The sequence below is a fragment of the Felis catus genome, chromosome F1 (genome assembly GCF_018350175.1).
Source record: "Felis catus isolate Fca126 chromosome F1, F.catus_Fca126_mat1.0, whole genome shotgun sequence".
Lineage (NCBI taxonomy): Eukaryota > Metazoa > Chordata > Mammalia > Carnivora > Felidae > Felis > Felis catus.
The window spans coordinates 64,594,291-64,614,505 of NC_058384.1; the positions used below are offsets into that span (position 1 = coordinate 64,594,291).

Genomic DNA, 20,215 nt, shown 5'->3' on the forward strand with positions numbered 1-20,215 from the left:
GGAGTCCCCTTTAGGAGGACCCTGCGGTGACATCAGGCCCGTCCGGGCCGGCCGGGGTCATCCTCCCCCTTGCAAGATCCTTCAACGAATCACATCGGCAAAGCCTTTTTGTCATATAACGTAGCATCTGTAGGTTCTGGGCTCAGGGGGTGGATGTCTGGAGGGGATATTATGCAGCCTGTGTGGGGGGAGGGGGACTCTGTCTTCACAATCACGGCAGGATGCCGCCGGCCGAGGCCACAGACTTCCTACTTCCACTTGTCATCATCTGTGTAGCCGGAGTGCCCTGTTCCAGCAAGGGCCCCCCCCCCCGCCTTTGCTCCAGCAGATCTGAAGCACCAGCCGCCACTGGGGGGGGGGGAGGGGGAGGGAAGTGTGGCAGCTCCTGCCCCTCCCCCCGCCCTGGTGGTTTGCCGGGTGAGGGACTCTGCTGGGATTTATGCGTGTCCTTCCCGCAAGGGAGCTGGAAATTCGCGAGGAGTCCTTATTTCCTGCTTTTTGCTTCTCATTTTGGGGGAGAAGAGGGAGGAGGCTGGCCAGCATCATTGACCAGAAGGGGCACCTCTGACCTCCTAGAAGGGGCCTCAAACATCATCTAACCTGTCACCCCAGCCCTGCCCGGCCACCACCCAGCCCCACCGTGTCCTAGCCAACACTGACCTCCAACCCAAGCTCAACCTCTCAAGCAAGTCATTTGCTTTCTAACAAAGATCTTTCCAATGAACCCACTGAAGTCTTTGGTAGCCAGTAATAGAAACCGACTTGGATTAACTTATGCAAAAAAAAAAAGGTGGCCAGGAAACCTCTCCTTGGGGAGATCGGATGTCTTGCTTTTCCTGACAACTTGGGGATTCCTTCCCTAGGAAAGGGAAACTGTGTGCCTCTGACTCCGAGAGCACAGGCACTCCTCAAACACCCACCTGCTATAGTTGCCCGACCCCACAGGAGGGTTGGAGAGTCACAGACCTGAGGGAGCAGCGAGGCAGGTGCTGGGCCGGAGAATGAGGACGACAGGAGCCTGGTCAGGGTGCCTAATGACTGAGCAAGACAGACCTTTAGTGTTGTTATGCAGTGCGTGTGTCTCGGGTGGGAGGGGTGCTGGGAACGGAGGAGATTGTCCCCGGAAGAGGGAATCACAGGCTCTTCCTGGAAGCGCGCCTGGAATGATCTTTCTAGTGGGTGGCTAGGGGTCAGTGCTCCGCGGCAGAAACGGAAGGAACCGCAGACGTGTTGCTGATTACGGCCCGCCTCCCTTGACCTTGGTCTTGCTCCCAGGGTCCCAATCTTCTCTCCCACCCTTATTTCCACTAACCCCCCCCCCCACCTGCCCCATGCTCCACCCGGCCCCGGCCCCCGATGTTTCCCAAAGCATCCTGTGATCTCCCATCTGTTTGTACTGGTGCCTTCACACGCAACGTGTTTATCTCACTCCGGGCTGCCTCCAGATCCCTTCCCGCCGCGCCCCTCCCCGAGCCCTCTAGCTCGGTGGGCTGCCCCCCCCCCCTCCTTCAACTCTCCTGTTACTCTGCTTTGTGTGTCTGTGTGTTTGGTGCTGTGTGGCCAGACTGCCTGGGAATGAGGCCTGCCGTATGCCTTCTCGTCCTCATTTCCCCCCAGCACAGTGCCTCACTTGTGACAGAATCAAATGGATCTTTGTTGAGTTGAACTGAAGTGGAAAGATGGCCCACGCTATTTTCTCCGTGTCATCCACGGCAAAGAGTCCCCCGAGGGTCTCTTCCGGTCAAGAAGGTAGCTTTTGGCTACCATTTCCTGACTCTCCACTCCTGCCCTTGGAGGCGCAGACTGATTTAAAGCGCTTGGCCTCAAATGCCGAAGCACATTTACCGAAGTGAGCTCCCGGCTCCGTCTGACCTGTTTACCCAGCACTTTGCCTGCACGTTTACAAACCTATTAGGACAGTTGCCAGGCAGAGACATGGTGTGGCTTCCTCTCATCTTCCCAGCACGGTTTGCATATTAAAAGAAGAGCTTGGGGAAGGTAGTGACCAGAAAGAAATCACTGGAATTTCTCGTGTATTGGAGACGGGACCCAGAGAGATGGGATGCGAGGGGCTTCTCAGAAAGAACCCAAACAGCTTCAGCTGTAGCCTTCCGTGCCCCCTGCTCTGTAATCAATACGACCACCTCTCCCTACTTCTCCCTTCCCGTCCCGTTTCTGCAAGGTCTCCTCTACGTAGGGGTGCTCCTGCGTAGCAACTGAACTTGCCCAACCAGAAGTTAAAGGGAAATAAAGCAGGCAACATCACGAGAGCCGGGTAACTACCCCCGAGGCGCAGACCTGGTGTCCCGTACGGAGATTCACTTTTCCCGCAAAGTTGGCATCAGACTCGAGCTCGCCTTTATAAAGTGCCCCTTTGGGGCTTCTTAGAGGACAAGGAGGCTGTCATCTGCCTCTTTTCCTTGTGCCTCCGGAGGCCGGCCGAGAGGCCAGACGGTGGGGAGGGGTACCCCAGGGCTGGCTGCACAGAGACCCTGAAACCAGCACGGCCGGAGGCTGGGCGGAAAGGCTCCTGGCAAGCTCATGAGGAGTTACGGTCAGGTGGGGCACTTTCCAGATCTTTCCATGAAGAGAAAGTCAGGGGCTCGCTGACCCTCCACACCTGTGACTTCTCTGTCCGCCCGGAAGTGGTCAGCAGCCAGTCTTGTCCCGACACCCGTCCCGGCTGCGGATCCCTGTGATGGACAGCCTACCGGGTCCCTTATTTCACATCCCTGCTGTTTACAAATGTCTGTCCGATGGGACCGTTGTCTGGCTGAGGTGGGCGCAGCCCTTGGCTCTAGATCAGTTGGAGGGTGGCCCCACCTTCCAGAGCTCAGGCTTCGGCGCCCATCCGCACAGTGGCATATCCCACATCTGGAGGCCAGGGCGGCCCCGGGGGCTCTTCCCGCCTGCTCCTCCCTCTCATCCCGGTGCCTAGTGACAGACATCTGGGTCTGGGTCCGCCCTGCCCTTTCTCAGCCGTGACCCCCGACGCACCCAGGCCTCCCCGCCAGCTGAAGCCCAGGCCTGCAAGGGACATCCTACGGGGACACTGAATCCGAGAATGCGATGCCAAAACTGACTTCTGGCAGAACCTTCTTTTTGTCTCTGAGTAAAGAGCGCACCTGCTAACCTCACCTCTTCCACTACCACCTACGACACGGTGGTGAACACCAAGGATGTGGCTCAGGCCTCCCGCCTGGGCATTGGCCCCTGGACTCTGGCTCCCGGGGTCCGCTCCCACGTCCTCTGCTGCTCCCCTGCCCAGGACCTTCTGGGCAAGGAGCCCGTCCCTTCCGGGGTAGGGGGGCCGTCTTCAAGTAAGAGGGTTTGACTGAAGGCCGTATGGGGAAATAAGGGAGGTTGGAATCTTTCCTTTTTAAAAAAATTTTTTTTTTACATTTATTTATTTTTGAGAGACAGAGTGAGATAGTGCACAAGTAGGGGAGAGGCAGGGAAAGAGGGAGACACAGAACCCGAAGCAGGCTCCGGGCTCCGAGCCGTCACCACAGAGCCCGACGCGGGGCTCGAACCCACAAACCGTGAGATCACGACCTGAGCCGAAGTCAGATGCTCAACCTACTGAGCCACCCAGGCACCCCAGAAAAAATTTTTTTTAAGAACAAAGAAGGGGCACCTGGGTGGCTCAGTCGGTTGAGCGTCTGACTTCGGCTCAGGTCATGATCTCGCAGTTCGTGAGTTGGAGCCCCGCGTTGGGCTCTGTGCTGACAGTTCGGAGCCTGGAGCCTGTTTCGGGTTCTGTGTCTCCCTCTCTGCCCCTTCCCTGCTCACGCGCTGTCTCTCTCAAATATAAATAAACATTAAAAAAGAAATTAAAGGGGCGCCTGGGTGGCGCAGTCGGTTAAGCGTCTGACTTCAGCCAGGTCACGATCTCGCGGTCCGTGAGTTCGAGCCCCGCGTCAGGCTCTGGGCTGATGGCTCAGAGCCTGGAGCCTGTTTCCGATTCTGTGTCTCCCTCTCTCTCCGCCCCTCCCCCGTTCATGCTCTGTCTCTCTCTGTCCCAAAAATAAATAAACGTTGAAAAAAAAAATTAAAAAAAAAAAAGAAATTAAAGAACAAAGAAGCATCTTGTGAAAGCTGTTTCTTCCCAATCCTAGCCTGTGACTTACCCAGTCTGCTGTCTATAGTCTAAGAAATCCATATGCATAAGCAGACGTATATATACGTGTGAATGTGTACGTGCATATTTTAAAATACACAAATGGAGTTTCACTGTACACGTGGTTCCACACGTCGCATTTAATTTTCTTTTATTGACACTTTATCATGGAGCTCATTCCAGACAGTAGGTATTTCTGGACCTACCCCTTGTTTTCTCATGGCCACAGTAGATTTCACTATATGGCTGGACCGTAATTGATTTTGCCAGTTCTCCATTAACAAATGCTTTAACTGGGGCAGCTGCGTGGCTCAGTTGGTTAAGCGTCTGACTCTTGATTTTGGCTCAGGTTATGATCTCATAAGTTTGTGAGCTCAAGGGTGAGGAGAAGAGGCAGGGGAGAGGAAGGAGGGGAGGAGGGGGAGGGGAGAGGAAAACAGAGGCCCTGCCCAGGTCTGGCAGGAAGGCCTGGGGGGCGGGGCAGCTCAGCAGGTGCCATCCAGCAGCCTGTGTCCCCTGGAGAGGCCTGAGGCGGGGTTGGGGGAGGGTGTGGGGACAGAGGGAGAAAACGGCCACACAGTGTGTGGCTCTGGGGCCACCCCGTTCCCGTGTCTCACAGCCTGGCTGCACCTCCGAGCCTGGCCAGACCCCGTGTTCGAGGGAGACGCCCTGACTCTGCGATGTCATGGATCGGCCAACAAGGTCCTGTCCCAGGTGAAGTTCTACAAAGACGGAAGATTACTCCAAACCCCGAAGACCAGATGGTCCCTGTCCATGGGGACGGCTACCCTGGAAAGCAGCGGCCAGTACAGCTGCTCTGGGAAGGTGGCGTACATCCCATACCTGGGCAGACAAACCTCAGAGCTGGTCAAGGTTCAAGTCCAAGGTGAGTCACCAGCTCAGGGGGGTCGGGGGTGGGGCTGGGATGCTGCTCAGGGATCTGGTCTCTAGAGGTCAGCAGCTGTCCCTCTGGCTGCCCCTGATGCCAGGCGACCACAGGGCCCCCGTCTAGAGCCAGGGGAAGGAAGTGCCCTGAACCAGCCTGGGCCAGACCCTTCCCCTCTGGGGACCAGCTGACCCCTACGGCCCTCTGGCTTTGGCTCGGGACTCCAGAGAGGCTCTGGCGGTGTGGGTCGTAGCTGGGAGGCGGGTCCTGGGACACAATGACAGGGTCTCCGGTGGGGCGTGGGGCTGTGACCTGGGATGCGCTCTGGCTTGGACCCTGGCCTCTGGGGACTCAGGATTCTGGAGGCCCCCCCTGAGCCTGGGCCCACGTCTCCCCAGAGCCGTTCCCGCCTCCTGTGCTGAGCGCTGTCCCCTCTCCCGAGCTCCATGAGGGGAGCTCGCTGACCCCGAGATGCCAGGCAAAGCTGCACCCCCAGAAGTCGGCCCTGAGGCTCCTCTTCTCCTTCCACAGAGATACCAGCACCTTGCAGGACTGGGGCCCCCACCCGGAGCTCTGCCTCCCAGGAGCCCAGGAGAGAGACTCTGGGCTTTACTGGTGCCGGGCCACCCTTGAGGGTGGTGTGGCCCAGAAGCAGAGCCCCCAGCTGGAGGTCAGGGTGCAGGGTGAGTGGCAGAGGCCGGTCCGCAGAGAGGACCACTCCAGCAACAGGGGAGAAGGAGACGCGGCGGGCTCCACGGAGAGGGCTCCTGCACACGGGGAAGAGTGGAGAGGGGCCAGGCTTCCTGAGGGTCTGGAGCCCACCTGCACACAGGGCCCCGCGCCCGCCTCTCTCTGCTCCTTCTCCCGTGCGTGCCTCTGTGGGGCTCTCCCCGCCTCTCCCTCTAACATACGCTCGGCTGCCATCACGAAGTGTCCGGGTGGTGGGGCGGGGGAGCTTCAACAATGAAAATATGTCCTCACTGTCCTGGAGGCTGGAAGTGGTCTGTCGAGATGGTAGGAAGGTCAGGCTCTTGCTGGGTTCCCTTCTTTAGGCTTAGGGGGTGGGGGGAAGGGTGGGGGGAGGAGACCCTCTGCTATCTCTTCTTCTCAGGGTGCTAATGTCGCCATGAGGCCCCGCCTCATGACCTCCCATAGGCTGCAACTCCAAAGACCATCTCTTGGGGGGGGGGCTTCGGCATGCGAATTTGGGGGGACACAGGCTTTCGGTACGTGGCATACCCCGTGGCCTGTCTTGTCTGCAGGAGAGGAACCTCTACCTGGAAGCGGCTCGGAGGCCCTGGGCCCTGGGCGCCAGCTCTGAGCTTGACTCGACGTCCTTTCCAGACACTTCTGCAAAGCCGCCAGGCCTCCCCTGGTACCGCACGGTGTCCACATCACCTACTCGGCCTGGGAATCCCTCACCTGGTCACAGAGCAGAGGGGGGTGAGGCCTGTCCACCCTGGAGTCCACCGGCATCTCCGTGCTGTTCCTCCTCCCAGAGGGTGCTGGGAGATGTCCCTCTTCTGCTCAGGGCCGGGCACCCCCCTGCCCCCTGCTCCCACGCGAGCGGCACAGCCAGCTCACCGAGGAGCTCAGAGGCTGTAGGCACACGGTGTCCCTTCGCTTCTCCCTGGGGGTGTTACCTCCAGCGATGGGCAGCGGTCGGGGGTCCGGTCGAGCCTGGACGGACGCACTTTGGAAGGTTGGCGCGTTTCTTCTTTCCTCCTCGTCACCTTGTCTGCAAGTGAATTTAACGTTGTGTCGTGCAGAATTAACTTTACCCAAGGAGAGGTCTGGCCTTTGCCAGGGGCTGCTGGGTTCGTCCTTAGGGGTGTCGTGTCCCATAGGAGTGTCTTTGTTTGCACGGGGACCTCGGCCACCAGACAGTCTAACAACGTGGCTTATGATGAGGGTTTCGGGACATGAGGCATCATTTCTACCGCCAGAGGGACTGGATGCGGAAGGTACCAGCCGGGCCTTCGGAACGGCGGGACGCTAACGGGCAGCCGCGTGGGCTGAGGTCATCAAGTTCATTGTTGTCATGTGGGTGCGGAGCGTAACCGGGGACAGGACGCGTTTGGTACTTTCCCCGGGCCCGTGCCCTTCTGCTCGAGGCTGCCTCTCACGGGCAGCCTTTCCCTGTCATAAGGCACAATGGCGAACATAAAGGCTTTCAGTGTGTTCCGTGAGTCCTTCTAGCAAATTACTGAACCTGAGGTGGTTCCGGGAACCCCGTGGAACGTGCAGCGGGCGTCAGAGGCGAGGGTGGTCTCGTGTGGACCGTGTTCTCCCCCCGTGGGCCGGGCCGCCCTCTTGCACGCGGTTTGCAAATGCGTCCGAGAGAAGACACCAGTCGGTTAGGAAAATCAGATGAAAAGCCAGCGGGGTAGGCAGGCAAGCTGGAGCCAGGAGCAAGGTCACTATCCAAATGGCGTCTCTCGCGCCGTGTCCCCGCTAAGGCAGGGCCACAAGGGTGGGTCTCCCCTCGACAGCACGGGTCTGGGAGGGCGGCGAGGCATCTGCGCAATCACAGGACTGCTCGGGAAACGGTGTGGCCGCCGCGAACGCTGTCTTTAGCCGCGTCTTTCGGCCGCCCCGTCGGCAACTCCTGCTTTGTCCGCGCGTCCCCCACGGGCTCTGGGTGTTGCAGCAAAAGCGCTTGAGAAGGCGAGTGGGCACGGCCCTTGCGGGATGGGGTTTGACTCTCCGCTTTCTGATCACCCGCCTGACCCGGCTTGTGATTCTCCAGGGGGACGAACTACCCACACCCCAGCTTTGACGGCCTCTGCCGGGACAAGCCATGGTGACTTGCTTACGAGAGCACACGGTATTCTCTCTTTTACAGCCACAGAATCAGTAATAAACACTATTTTAAAGAATTTCAAGTTGGGGCGCCTGGGTGGCGCAGTCGGTTAAGCGTCCGACTTCAGCCAGGTCACGATCTCGCGGTCCGGGAGTTCGAGCCCCGCGTCGGGCTCTGGGCGGATGGCTCGGAGCCTGGAGCCTGTTTCCGATTCTGTGTCTCCCTCTCTCTCTGCCCCTCCCCCGTTCATGCTCTGTCTCTCTCTGTCCCAAAAATAAATAAAAACGTTGAAAAAAAAAATTAAAAAAAAAAAAAAGAATTTCAAGTATACTGGGGAATGGCTTTTTTGAAGGGAAGTTCCCCCTCCCGCCAAGAAATCTTTTCATAAGCCTGATGTGTAAATGGGGGGGGCCTGGAATTCGACCTCTGGCGGTGCCTCAATGCCTCAATGCCTCGTTTCTTTGCCCCCCCTGCAAGCCCGGAGCCGCCAAGGAACCCTCAGGGCCCCGAGGCACTGCCATCGGGTTTCATGCTGAGAGGGGCTGCAGCCCCCAGCCTCCACCAGAAAAGTCCATTTATGCTTCACAAACTGGGTTTCTGGTAATATTTCCTTGGAGGAAAGGGCTGTGTGGATGTTTCCTAAAGTTCAGAAACCAGCGTTCCAAAGAGGACTGGATGGCACGGACTTCGGGTGACACGGCACCAGGCGAGCTTCTGGAAGGTGTCGAGTTAGGCATGGACCCCTGCCTCCCCTCCCCTGCACACCCCTCCCGACGAGGCCATGCGCAGTCAGCCCGACTGGACATCCCGAGTGCCAGGCCTCGTCCATGCCGGGGTCATTCTTCCCGCCTCTCCTGCCCCCTCCCACAGAGCGGCCTGGTGGCTGCTCCGAGATGCTCCACTTGTCCTGTCCCTCCATTTCCTCTTCTGGGAGACTGGGGGGGGATCCCCGAGGCCTCCCCCATCCTTAGCGGTTTCCACAGATGCGGAGAAAACGTTGCACCCTTGCTGTTCTGTTATCAGCTTGCTGCCCCCTCGGGGAAGGGAAGCCTCTCCCTTCCAGGTGGCCTGACCCCCAAGCCGCTCTCAGTGCCCTGGGTCAGGACCCCAGACAGACCCTCTCTTGCCCGGGAAGAAGGATTTGACCCAGAGAGCAGAGCGACCCCATAGGGTGTCATGAAATCTCTACGGGGGATAAGGTCTTCTCTGGTGAGAGTGTTTGTATTGGATAATGAAGGTCTGCAGCCTTTCTCAGGAGAAGTGTTTAGTGTGTGCGTGCGTGCACGTGTGCATGTGTGAGTACGTGTATGGGTGTGTGCAGGTGGGGGTACGTGTGCTTGTGCGCGTGCGAGCATGCACGTGCGTGCATGTGTGAGTACACGTGAGTGTGTGCATGTGTGAATACGTGTGCACGGTGCGTGTGCAGGTGTGAGTACGTGTGCGTGTACGCATGCGAGTGTGCACGCACGTGCATGTGTGAGTACATGTGTATGGGTGTGTGCAGGTGGGGGTACGTGTGCTTGTACGTATGCGAGCATGCACATGCGTGCATGTGTGAGTACACGTGAGTGTGTGCATGTGTGAATACGTGTGCACAGTGCGTGCGCATGTGTGAGTATGTGTGCGTGTACGCATGCGAGCGTGCGCATGTGTGAGTACACACGCGTGTGTTCATGTGTGAGTACGTGTGCATGCGTGTGTGTGCATGTACGTGTGCATGTGTGTTTGCGCATGGGGCTGCGGGGGGCGCTTTCTGAATCCCAAATTAGTAAATCGCTACTCAGTGGATCAGAGATGAAATTTGCAAAATCTCTCCAAAGAACCAGCTGGTCCGATGGAAGCGTCTGCCGTGTTAGAAGAACGAGGTGGGGTGGCTGTGGCCTTGGCATGCAGAGTCACAGAGGTAAACCCCGACGGTGGCTTCTGTCTTCTGGCTGGGGCTCCTGCAGCCGGCCCGCCGCAGCCTGGCAGAGGGAGCACCGTGGAGAAGGGCGCGGGGGGTTGGGGCCAAATTGTTGAGCCACAAGCCGTCTCCTTTCCCCGAGCACCGTGCTCTCCGGCAGCCTTCGGTCGCCAACTCCTCACGCTGACCGAGCGAGCGGGAGACATCGGGGCACAGCTGCGGCTGGCGGGTTTGGTCTGAGCGCTGGGCCCAGTGGACACCTTGCCGCCGTCCGGGTCGTTCCTTCGTGCGGCTCTGTCCTCACCTCGCCACTTCCTGCTGGCTGTTGTTTGCCCGTGTGTGTTGCTCACGTCCCCCGAGCCCCTGTGTGATGCTGTAGCCGCCGCATTTCCCGGCTGATGGCCGCCGCCCGCATCCAGAGCGGCGCCCGGCGCTTACCCGAAGCTTCGTGAATAATTGCGGGATGAACATAGTTTAATGCGCCACTTGACGATGTCACCTCTGATAAAACGAGGCAGCATCCCAGATTCTGATAAATTCTGGGACGTCGAAGCGCTGGACTTTGGAGCCTGCTCTGTGAGTGCTAAAGTCAGTGAGAAAAGTACCCTCGGGGGGCCCCCCTGCCCGGGCTGCGGCCTTGGCTTTCCTCCGGCCACGGGCCTCCGCACCCTTCCGGCTCCTTGAGCGCCTCCAGCCTCAAATACAATTAAAAGTGAAAAGCGTGTACAAGTGCAAACTGACAATTCCACCAAAACACGAGTAACTTGTACCGCGCGGGTTTTCCGTGCGCGGGGACATCACCAGATGTAGCTCTGTTACAGCTCAAGTCAGTCCAGCCGAGTCAAGTCTCCGGGCAGCAGGACACCCGGTGACCTGGGGGTGGGCATCTGCTTGGCCTCGTGTGGCCCCCGAGAAACGCCCCTCTAGCATCCGGACCTCTGGTCTTTGGTTTTCCTTTTTGCGGTTTTAATTCGTAAAAAAAGGGGTTGGACGAGACCAATAGATTCTGAACTTTTCTTCTTTGGGCGACGGCGCCCTGTTTTCCAACAGCTTCTGTTTCAACAGCCCCCACCTCCCCCCGACCCCCGCCCCGGCCACTGTCAAAGGATAAGCGCGGACACGGGACCCGGGACACGGGACCCGGGACACGGGCCGTGTCAGGTGGACGCTCCCAGGCCTCGCTCCCGCTTCCCCTGCATGATCGGGGACAGAGCGCCCCCAAGTTGCCAGGGGACCCCCAGGAGGACGCACTGAAAGCCCCAGAGACCCTCTCCTGTTCTGGGAAGCCCAGCCCAAGAAGCGGGCAGTCTCAGAGCCCTACTCACGCGGAGACAAAGATTTATGGCCGGGGAATTTCCTCTCCGTTTCAGTGAAACAGAGGAGCAGGCAGAGTGCGGTGTTGTCAGATGTTAGCCTGCAGCGGACCCCCCGGGGGACCTGGAGCGGCAGGCGGATTTGCAGCCCCCCCCCCCCACCCCCCCCCCCCCCCCCCCCCCCCCCCCCCCCGGTTCCCGGGGTCTGGAGCGGGGCCAGAGGAACCTGCGAGGTAACCGGCCCTCCGAGGGACTCTGTGCGGCTCTGCGGTGCACGCTCTGATCCCTGCGTTCTGAGCTCGATGGCACTTGGGAGAAGTCAAGGGCAGCGGGTGTGCGGGAGTCGCTCTGGGGTCTGGATGCCCGGGAGGGAGGAGGAATGAGTTGCCGGGCGCGGAGCACCCGGGGCTCAGGGCAGCGAGCGTGCTGGGCTGACCTGGCACAGGGGGGTGGGGAGGGGGCGCGAACTCCCGGTAACTCCCAGCTGGGCCGCCTCCGCCAGCGACGCCCTCTGCCTCCCCGACCGCGGTGGATCGGTGCTGCCAGGGAACCTTCTCGAATAAGCCTGGGCATGTGTCCAGCATTAGAGACTTCCTGTGTATTCTCCTCAGTGGCCCCATGGCTGATGACTGAGGGGCTCTGGGTCGTCCTGAGGCCAAAGCCCTTGAGCTTTCCGAGTCGCGGGCCATCAGTGAGAAGCACATCTCACAGGCACGGACCCTCCCGGTTGTCACCCTTTGCAGGCTCATTTCCTTTGACACCTCATTTCGTTCCACCGCTGCCCGGCAGGCGGAGCAGGTGCGGTGAGGACCCCACTCCGCAGAGGGAGGAGCCCAGGCACTGTGATGGTTGCAGGTGCGTTCTCGTGCCCCCTGCCCGCCCCACCGCCCCCTCCGGACCGTCGGGGCCATTCGTTGGCCAGAAGAGCTAAGTGTGGTCCTCAACTCTTAAAGCTTAGCTAGCGGGGCGCCTGGGTGGCTCGGTCATTGGACGTTTGAGTCCTGATTTCAGCTCAGGTCATGATCTCATGGCTCGCGGGTTCGAGCCCCGCACTGGGCTCCGTGTTGACAGCGTGGAGCCTGCTTGGGATTCCCTCTCTCTCCCTTTCCCTCTGACCCTCCCTCCCTCCCTCTCTCTCTCTCTCTCTCTCTCAAAATATATAAACTTAAAAAAAAATAATAAAGCTTAGCTAGCTCACTGAGACTCTTTAGTAAGATTTTGCTCCTGTTCTAGGGTATCCACATAATTTATCCTACAAACCAGGACCCTTCCTTAGAGCAAAAAGGGGCATTATTGATACCCAGGCCAGGGCAACAGGCGTAAACTGGGACAGTCCCCAGAAACCTGGACACAGAGTCACCTGATGTGTTTCGAACCCTGTCCTTTCTCCCAAAATGTCTGCCTTTGACACACCCACTCAAACCCTCAGTTTCAGCGGATAACGTTACCTCTACTTTGCCGAGAAAATTAAAACCACCAGGCAGGACTCCCCTCAGCTTCTTGCCACTTACAAACCCACCCCATCTCTGGCCGTCTTTTCCTAAAATAAAAGACGATCTCGCACCCCGAGGCTGGGGCTTCCTCCCGGGCCCTGAATCTCAGCTCCCTCGCATCTTCTGGGAGCGGTGGGGGCCCCTCTGCGTCCACCCTGTCATTCATTTCCTGCTTCCTGCTTGCTTCTCGCCTCAGCATTTAAATATGTTCAACTGTCTCCTATCTTAAAACAGATTTCCTACCTAACCCCCCCCACCCCCATCCCCCCCCACCTCCGTGCGCCTCTGGGCCGTCCTGTGTTTCTCCAGCCGTGACAGGTGACCTTCTGGGGAGAGCGGGCCTTATACACTCGAGCTGCCCTCGAGGCCCTGGGAGCTGCCTCCTGCCCCCTCCGCTGCCCGGCTCAGCTCCTCCACCTCAGTCTCTCGGCCTCGCCTGGTGGGATCCTGGTGGGATCCACGTGCCCTGCCGTGCGTGGGGGCTGTTCTCTCCCACCTCAGGGACCCCGCAAGGGCTGGTCCCTGTGCAGGGGGAGCTCTGGGCCCTTCTGGGCACCCTTTCACCACCTGCACGCTATTTTAGGGTTCTCCTGCCACCTTCACGGCCCTGCTCAGTCACCGCTTTTAACCCTGACCTTGAAGAAGAAGGCGAACCGGGCAGGTGGAATAGGACAGAGACGTGAGGAGGTGGCTTATTTGGGACTTATCTGCTAATGGCTCCTGCAGGGCCATGGCTTTGCTGTGCGGGTCCCCATCTGTCCAGACCCGAAGAGAAGCTGAGGAGAGAGAGTCTGATGAAAGGTTGGACCCTTTATTGCTGCCCCTCCCTTCCGTCGGAGCAGGACCGGCTTCTCCCTGGCCCCTCTTTCCCAGGGCTATTATGGCAAAAGAAACTTATTTGTCCCTAAGAAAACCCGGCGGGAGACACCGGGGAGCTAAATGTCACGGGCGCAACTATTTTTATCACGGACAACAGCATCTTACTCTGGGTTCCTCCCAGAGCAGGGCCTTGGACAAGGGCTTGGGTGGAGGAAGCCTTTATGGGGAGGTGACCCGGGAAGCCAACCTGAAAGAATGAGGAAGACGAGCCTGGGAGGGGAGGAAAGCCAACACCGGCTGTGTCAAGGGTGGGTCACTGCCGTGGGCAAGTGGGGCTCAACCCTTGAAGAACCACAGAGCACAAGCCTCAGCAGGGTCTCAGGGAAGGGCAGGGGGGCGTTTAGCCACCAGGTCGGCGCCTCACTGGCTGGGGTGGCCTCCGGGGTCTGTACACGGCCCCCCCTGCGCCTCCGCGCCTGGGCTGAGTGGCCCTCCACTGCTTCTGAGAAAGCCCAGAAGCAGAAAAGCAGAGGTGTGGGCATGGGGGGGTGCGGGGGGGACCGTCACGACGCCGTCCAACAGCAACGCCAGAATCAGCCGGGCCGGAGGCTGCGGGAAGGGAACCCAAAGTGTCCGTCGCATGCCAGGTGTTAGCCGGGAGCCTCTCTGCGTGGTTCCACCACCGTGTCTATGAGCCAGGTGTCAGGAGAGCAAAGCAGAGTGAGGGGGACCCCTCTCCCCTGGTGGGATTTACAGCAGGATCGAAGGGCAGCCTGGGTCCCTGCTCTGGGACCCCTCACCCGGGGGTGGGGATTCAGGGTGGGTCGCTGGAAAGAGAGTTCTTTGACACAGCTGTTGTTTTATTCTGAGTTCCCGCTGCTTCCCCCTAAAGGACGCGGGCCAAGGGAGGGGCGGTCAAGGTGAGGACTTGGGGAGGTTGGACGTGGGTCCCGTGGGGGAGGGTCCAAGGCCTGGGAGCGTCGTGCGCTGAGATCTGACCCCCTCGAGGCAGGCAGGAGTGTGATGTATGCTGTAGATCCTGGCACCTGTCAGGGAGGAATATGACAGATCACCGAGGGCCAGCATTGAGACAGCCTGCTGCCTGAGTCTCTGGTGCCACACAGCGGGGACAGCGGAGGGGCGGGAAGAGGGGACAGAACGTTGGCCACATGTCCAGGGGCTGTGGAGGGCCTTTCGAAGGACCACCCAGAGTAGAGATGCATCTGCCCTGGGTCAAGGGTAGGAGGGATAGGACCAGCAGAAACTCTCCAGAAGCCACAAAACTGCTCCTCAGAGGAAGAGACCATCTTAACCATCTGCCAGACCCACAGACAGCAAAGCCACTTAGCCGGACGTCGTCACCTCTCCTTCAGGCGCTCACCCTGCTGGAGAGGTGGGGCAGGAGCTGGGGGCAGGGAGCTCCGGGCAGAAGTGCCTGGTAAGCTGGGAGGGAGCAGAGACACTCTTTTTATTTTTTATTTTTATTAAAAAAAATTTTTTTTTCTAAACTTTCATCGAGCAGAGACACTCTTTCCCGTTCCCTGGCGTAGGCTCCCAACCTGAGACACACCCAAGCCGGGGGAGGGGGAGACCGACTTGAAGCTAAGGTTGGAATTTTGCGTTATTACACGGGACAGGAAGTTCTCATTTCTGAACTCAGACCAGAAGCCAAGACCAGAGTTCTCATCCGAGGCAGGGGAAGACCACCCTACTGGACAAAAATGAAGGGGCCGGGGGCACCCGGCTGGCTCAGTCGGTGGAGCGTGCGACTCTGGATCTTGGGGTTGTGAGTTCGAGCCCCACGTGGGGTGTAGACATTACTGAAAAATAAAATCTTTGAGCCACAGCAACAGTGAAGGGGCAGTGAGCGACAGGTATGGAGTTGGGTTCCCACGAGGCAGAATGAAAATCATCTTCTGAGAAGTCCCTTCTGCACATCGGACTGAGAGAGCTTAGGGAGGATGGCGGTGTGCGAGAGAGAGAGAGAGAGAGAGAGAGAGAGAGAGAGAATTATGTCCCTCTACGCAAGAAGCATGACATATTGTTTATGCTTGTTTATGAAGACAGGTCCAACCAATCTGGTCACACCGTGTTCACTGTAGCGGCCACGAAGGTGATCCTGGATCCCCGTCAAGAGAGAACTCGTCTTCCTCTGCAGGGGTGCAGTTGACGGACAGCCTCCAGCACAGCCCCCCGGGGCCCCTGCTCTTCCCGGGGAGGCCCAGCTGTGACTGCGCAGAGAGGGTGAGGGATCTTTGCTGCAGAGCAGGGACTGTCCGCTTTGCACGGTGGTGCTGGTGGCCTCTCCCTGCCTGACCCTGCTTCCTTTCTTTTTATCTTTTATGGGCTTTTCCCTCCACCCACGTGAAACTTCGTTCACCCCCAACGCCAGCACCTGCTTCTCGGAGACCCCAACGGATAGACTCACCCTTTAAACTCTGCACATTGTGCACGTGACTTTGTTTTGGTTTGTTCCGATTTCTTTTTTTAATGGGAAGATTACATAAGAACGTTTTCATACTCAGACTGGGACCTGATCTACGTTTTCAAAAAAACTCCAATCGCTGAGGTTGGATGCTCCTGAAATTGAACTTTCGGGACACCCCACCTCATTCTCTCAGCAGATCCTGCTACCCTTGAGATCGTTTCTCCTTGAAAGCTTTTCCTGACCTCCTGACTTCAATTTGCTAGACCCCCTTGTCCTAGCCTCCCCAGATGAGTCCTTGGTGAAACTCATCAAGCTCTCAGTTAGTTGTCCGAGGTCAGATCCTTGCCCCTGATCTCTTTGAAGTCACGATCTAAAACTCTTGCTCACTGCTAATCCCTCAGGACTCAGGCCAGTGCCTCGGCCACAGAAGCTGCTTAGTAAATAGCTGACAGAGTGCTGAATCTGCCAACCTAAAGGCTTGAAAAGCTGGCCCTTGACCAGAACTGATGTATCTGCCCCCATTGTGTCCTCGGTCTTGGGGACATCGCTCTTGCTTCCTGATCACAGCACAGACCCGTAGAGTTGAGTGTTTAAAAAAACCCTAAGGGTTATCCCATCTGATGTCAGACAGGTTGTGCGACGTCCAACAATCCAAGATTTTCCAGTGCTAGCTTGACTACCAGGGGTGGAGACTACCTCGCAAGGCCACCACTGCCTCCTGGACAGCTCTGACCGTCACATTTCCTACAGCTTTGGTCCACATCATATTCACACCATTTACTCTTTCCATAATGTGGACAACCTAAATGGACTCTCTGGCCCAAAGTGCTTTTGTTAAGGGGGTCGAAAGTTTTCTTCCTCCAAATAGTCTCTCAAGTGGGGACCTAGCAAGAGTAAACTAGAAATACTCCAGGGGCACCTTGGTGGCTCAGTCGTGTGAGCCTCTGACTCTCGGATTTGGTTCAGGTCAGGTCATGATCTGGTGGTTCACGAGTTCAAGCCCTGCACCGGGCTCCTTCTCTCTCTCTCTCTCCCTACTCCCCTTTCTCAAAATAAATAAATAAACTTAAAAAGAAAAAGAGAGAGAAATACTTCATTTATTCATCCATTCCAGAAATATCACTTGGTTGCCACCTGTGTCTAGTGTGGGACTTAGAGAGATGTCCCAAAAGTTGGAGTCCATCTGGGGAGAGAAAGATGCTTATAAGGTCAGATGACCACAGCCACACAGGAACTACCGAACGAGAGCTGATGCAGAGTATGTTAAGGGCTCAGGACAGGTGGTATGGGGGGGGGTGGGTTGGGAATACAGGGGGCAAGGAGCCTAGGAAGGCTTCCTGGAGGAAGCGGGATCCGAGTGGCGTTCAATGGACAGGAAGATGAGTCAGGGAGTGAACCAGATCAGCAGTTGGGCTCAGAGAGAAGTTCCCAAGACCAACAGGGAAGGGCTTGGTGAGGATAAGGGAAGTCGGAGGCTGCTGGGGGGTGGGATGTATTTCCCCTCCTAGGGACTGTCAATCAGTCGCTCTGTCTCTAGCAGCCTGTCTTCTTCATAGTCTTGGGGGCCGAGCAGGCCAACCTCCTCGGGCGCAGGGCCGCTGACATGGGGGCCCTTCGGATGCTGTTCCTGCTCCCGCTGCTTGGGGCAGGTGAGAGACTGCAGTCCCGGGACAAGAGAGTCTCCTCCCCTCTGCTCTGCTGTTCTGCTGGGGCTTGGGCTGGCTGGGCACCTTCTCTGGGGCCGGATGCTTCGGCCCTTCTGGACTAAAGAGGAGTAGGGTGTGGCTTTGGTGCAGGACCGAGAGATGAGGAAGCCTGGGCTCTAGAAAGGGGACCAGCCTGCAGCAGCCACGAAGGTAAAACCCGGAGGGGGACGACCCAGACGGAAGCCAGCCCCTGGCAGGTGCTCAAGTCAGGCACAGTGGAAAGCTAGAGCCAGACAGGCGGCTGGGGGCGAGGCTGAGTGCGGGGCCCGGAAGCCGCACGGTCCGGGGGCCGTGTGCACGCGCCACAGCTCCGCTGCCAGGCTCGGCGGCCCCGAGACACCTGCGGGGCCTTTGCCTCCTTCTCCTCCTTTCCCTGCAGCCGACGGGGATTCTGGAGATGGCGTGGAGGCTGAGGAAGTAGTCGCTGTGCTTCAGGAGTCCGTCAGCCTTCCCCTGGAGGTACCATTCGATGACAAGTTCGAGGACGTCATCTGGTCCTCTCGCATAAGGCTTGCCACGGTGGTTCCGGGGAGAGAGGGACAGCCGGCTACCATCACGGTGACCAACGCTCGATACGCGGGCAGAGTGAGCTTCCCGGACCCCAGCTACTCCCTGCTCACAAGCAATCTGAGCTGGGGGGACTCAGGGCCTTACAAGGCTCAGGTCAACCTGAGGACGTCCCAGATCTCCGCCAGACAGTCTCCGTGTCTACCGTGAGTCGAGGCTGGGAATTCTGAAGCTGCTTTTTGGGGCTCTCCTGGGCTTTGCATGCAGAGGAGTAGTGGTCTCAGGACTCAGGGCTGTGGTTTGAGGGGCTGGGACCGGAAGGCAGAGTGTCTCCGGTGTGCCGAACCCCAGGATCTGAGCTGCAGGATCTGAGCTGTGCAGTGAGGCCCTGGGCCCTAAGGCTGTTCCCCTGGACCTTCCCAACATGGTGAGAGGGGCAGGTGCCCCAGACCTCGCCGGGGGGGGGGGGTGTCTCTCCCTCCCACCGAGATTCCGCCTCCTGGCATTGGATGCTGCCTCTAGTTCCGAGCTTTTTATCCTTCTGTGTGATGTGAGGGCTCCTAACCAACGTCTCCTCTCTACCTGGACCAAGTCTCTTAGTGCCTGTGACATTGACTGATGTTCTACCTCGAATCTTGCAGAGACGCTGACTAAACTATAAATGCACCCCCCCCCGCCCCTCTGCACGCAGAACGTGTGACAATATTTTCTGGGATCAAGGAGGCAGAATAGGGTTTAGAGGCAGGTGGGGTGCAAAGGGGAGAGAGAGAAGGCGAGACATTGAGCGGTGGGGGCGGGGGGAGTAGGAAATGCCAAAGGCAGGTGTGTCTACCTTAGCAGCTGCCCGGGGGACCCTGGAAGCAGATGTTACGGTGGATGGGTTCTGTTAGTCTCTGTTTACGTGAAGGGACTCTCAGGGGACACACCCTTCACCCCACTATTGAGGAGCTTAAGGAAACAGACCTGACCCCTGATTACGTAGAGGGCCTTTGCACGTTCCTCTTTCATCTAGGACGGCTGTCGGAGCCTCGCGTCACGGTGGGCTTTGAGAACTCCAGGGAAGGTGGCTGTAATGTGTCCCTGACGTGCTCCGTAGAGAAGGCGGGCCTGGATGTGACCCACAGCTGGCTGTCCTGGGAACATGGCCCTGAGACACTGAGACAGTCCGTGAGGGCTCTGCCCTCAGCGCGTCCCGGAGACCTGGGGACAATGCCCTCTCCTATACCTGCAGGGCCACCAACCCCATCAGCAGCGCCCGTTCCTGCCTAGTCCTTGCCGGGCCCTTCTGTGCAGGTACCGGGACCCCAGAGACAGGCGGCCACCTCCCTTCCTCAGCCCCTCCCAAGAGAGTGCCTGGGATCCAGAACCTCCCTCCTTCCCAGGGGGACTTGACTGCTGCACTGGGGGGGGGGCAGTGCTCCCCAGTTTCCAAAGGTTCTCTACTCTCTGGCTTAGCTTAAGATCACCCCCTGCCCCCGGATCTTAGTTCCTGAGCTTCCGTGACTAGAACACGTATGTCCAGAGACACTTGAAAAGGAATAGCAAGTGACTGCTGACTCGAGCCCCCCGTGTGGGATCTGGGCCGGGGGTCTGCCTCTTAACGGGGACCTCCCCCTCCCTCTGGCAAGCCCCACTCTTCTTGCCTCCTTCTGCCCCCAGATCCTGGCTATGCCTCGGACACGTCCACTTACTTCTGCCTCTGGGCCAAGGGGCTGCTCTTCTCCTTCCTCGTGGTCACTCTGGCCGTGGGGCTCTGGCTCATCTGAGCCCAGAAAAGATGCAGAATGCCAGGGATGAGGACCCCCAGGAGAAATGAGGCTGAAGCCTCGCCCCGGCCTGGCCCGATCGCCCCTTGGGGACCCCTGTGCTGAGCACTCTTTCTTCCCAATCCCTCCCCCCCACCCCAGAGTCCTTCCCGCCACCCCCCCCCCCCCACCGTGCTTTTCCTCCCAGGGGGCCACCGGGTGGGTGTCCAAGGGCCATACTCCCCGAGGGAAGATTATCCGGCAATAAAGTCAAATCAGGTGACCGCCACTCTGGAGGAGCCGGCCTTTGGTCCTTGGGTGGATGATTCCGGGCCAAACCTGCTTCCCTGAACTTCCTTCTGTTCCAGCTGTCCTATCTGGGGCTGAGGCGAGCCCGATGACCCTCAGTCACCTCCCTATCTGCCTGACGCTAGCTGCTCAGGGCCTCTGACGCCTGACCCAGGGGGACAACAACTCGGCTGGACCAGTAGC

The 20,215-nt window shown here is 58.5% G+C and overlaps 2 protein-coding genes across 2 annotated transcripts; both read left to right on the plus strand.

Annotated features, from left to right (window-relative positions):
• The first annotated feature begins 221 nt into the window (after positions 1 to 221).
• LOC123382745 (Fc receptor-like protein 6) lies at positions 222 to 6,932 on the plus strand. The gene is made up of 6 exons (XM_045048635.1): positions 222 to 281; positions 3,119 to 3,301; positions 4,643 to 5,006; positions 5,405 to 5,751; positions 6,269 to 6,381; positions 6,854 to 6,932. Exons 1-6 carry the CDS (start codon positions 222 to 224, stop codon positions 6,930 to 6,932), a joined length of 1,146 nt encoding a protein of 381 aa, XP_044904570.1.
• Positions 6,929 to 19,872, plus strand: SLAMF9 (SLAM family member 9). Its single transcript, XM_045048636.1, is given in 7 exon segments — positions 6,929 to 6,970; positions 17,303 to 17,414; positions 17,596 to 18,169; positions 18,300 to 18,304; positions 18,961 to 19,136; positions 19,139 to 19,271; positions 19,638 to 19,872. Coding segments are annotated over 7 exon segments (1,254 nt in total). The 3' UTR covers positions 19,850 to 19,872.
• The last annotated feature ends 343 nt before the right edge of the window (positions 19,873 to 20,215 follow it).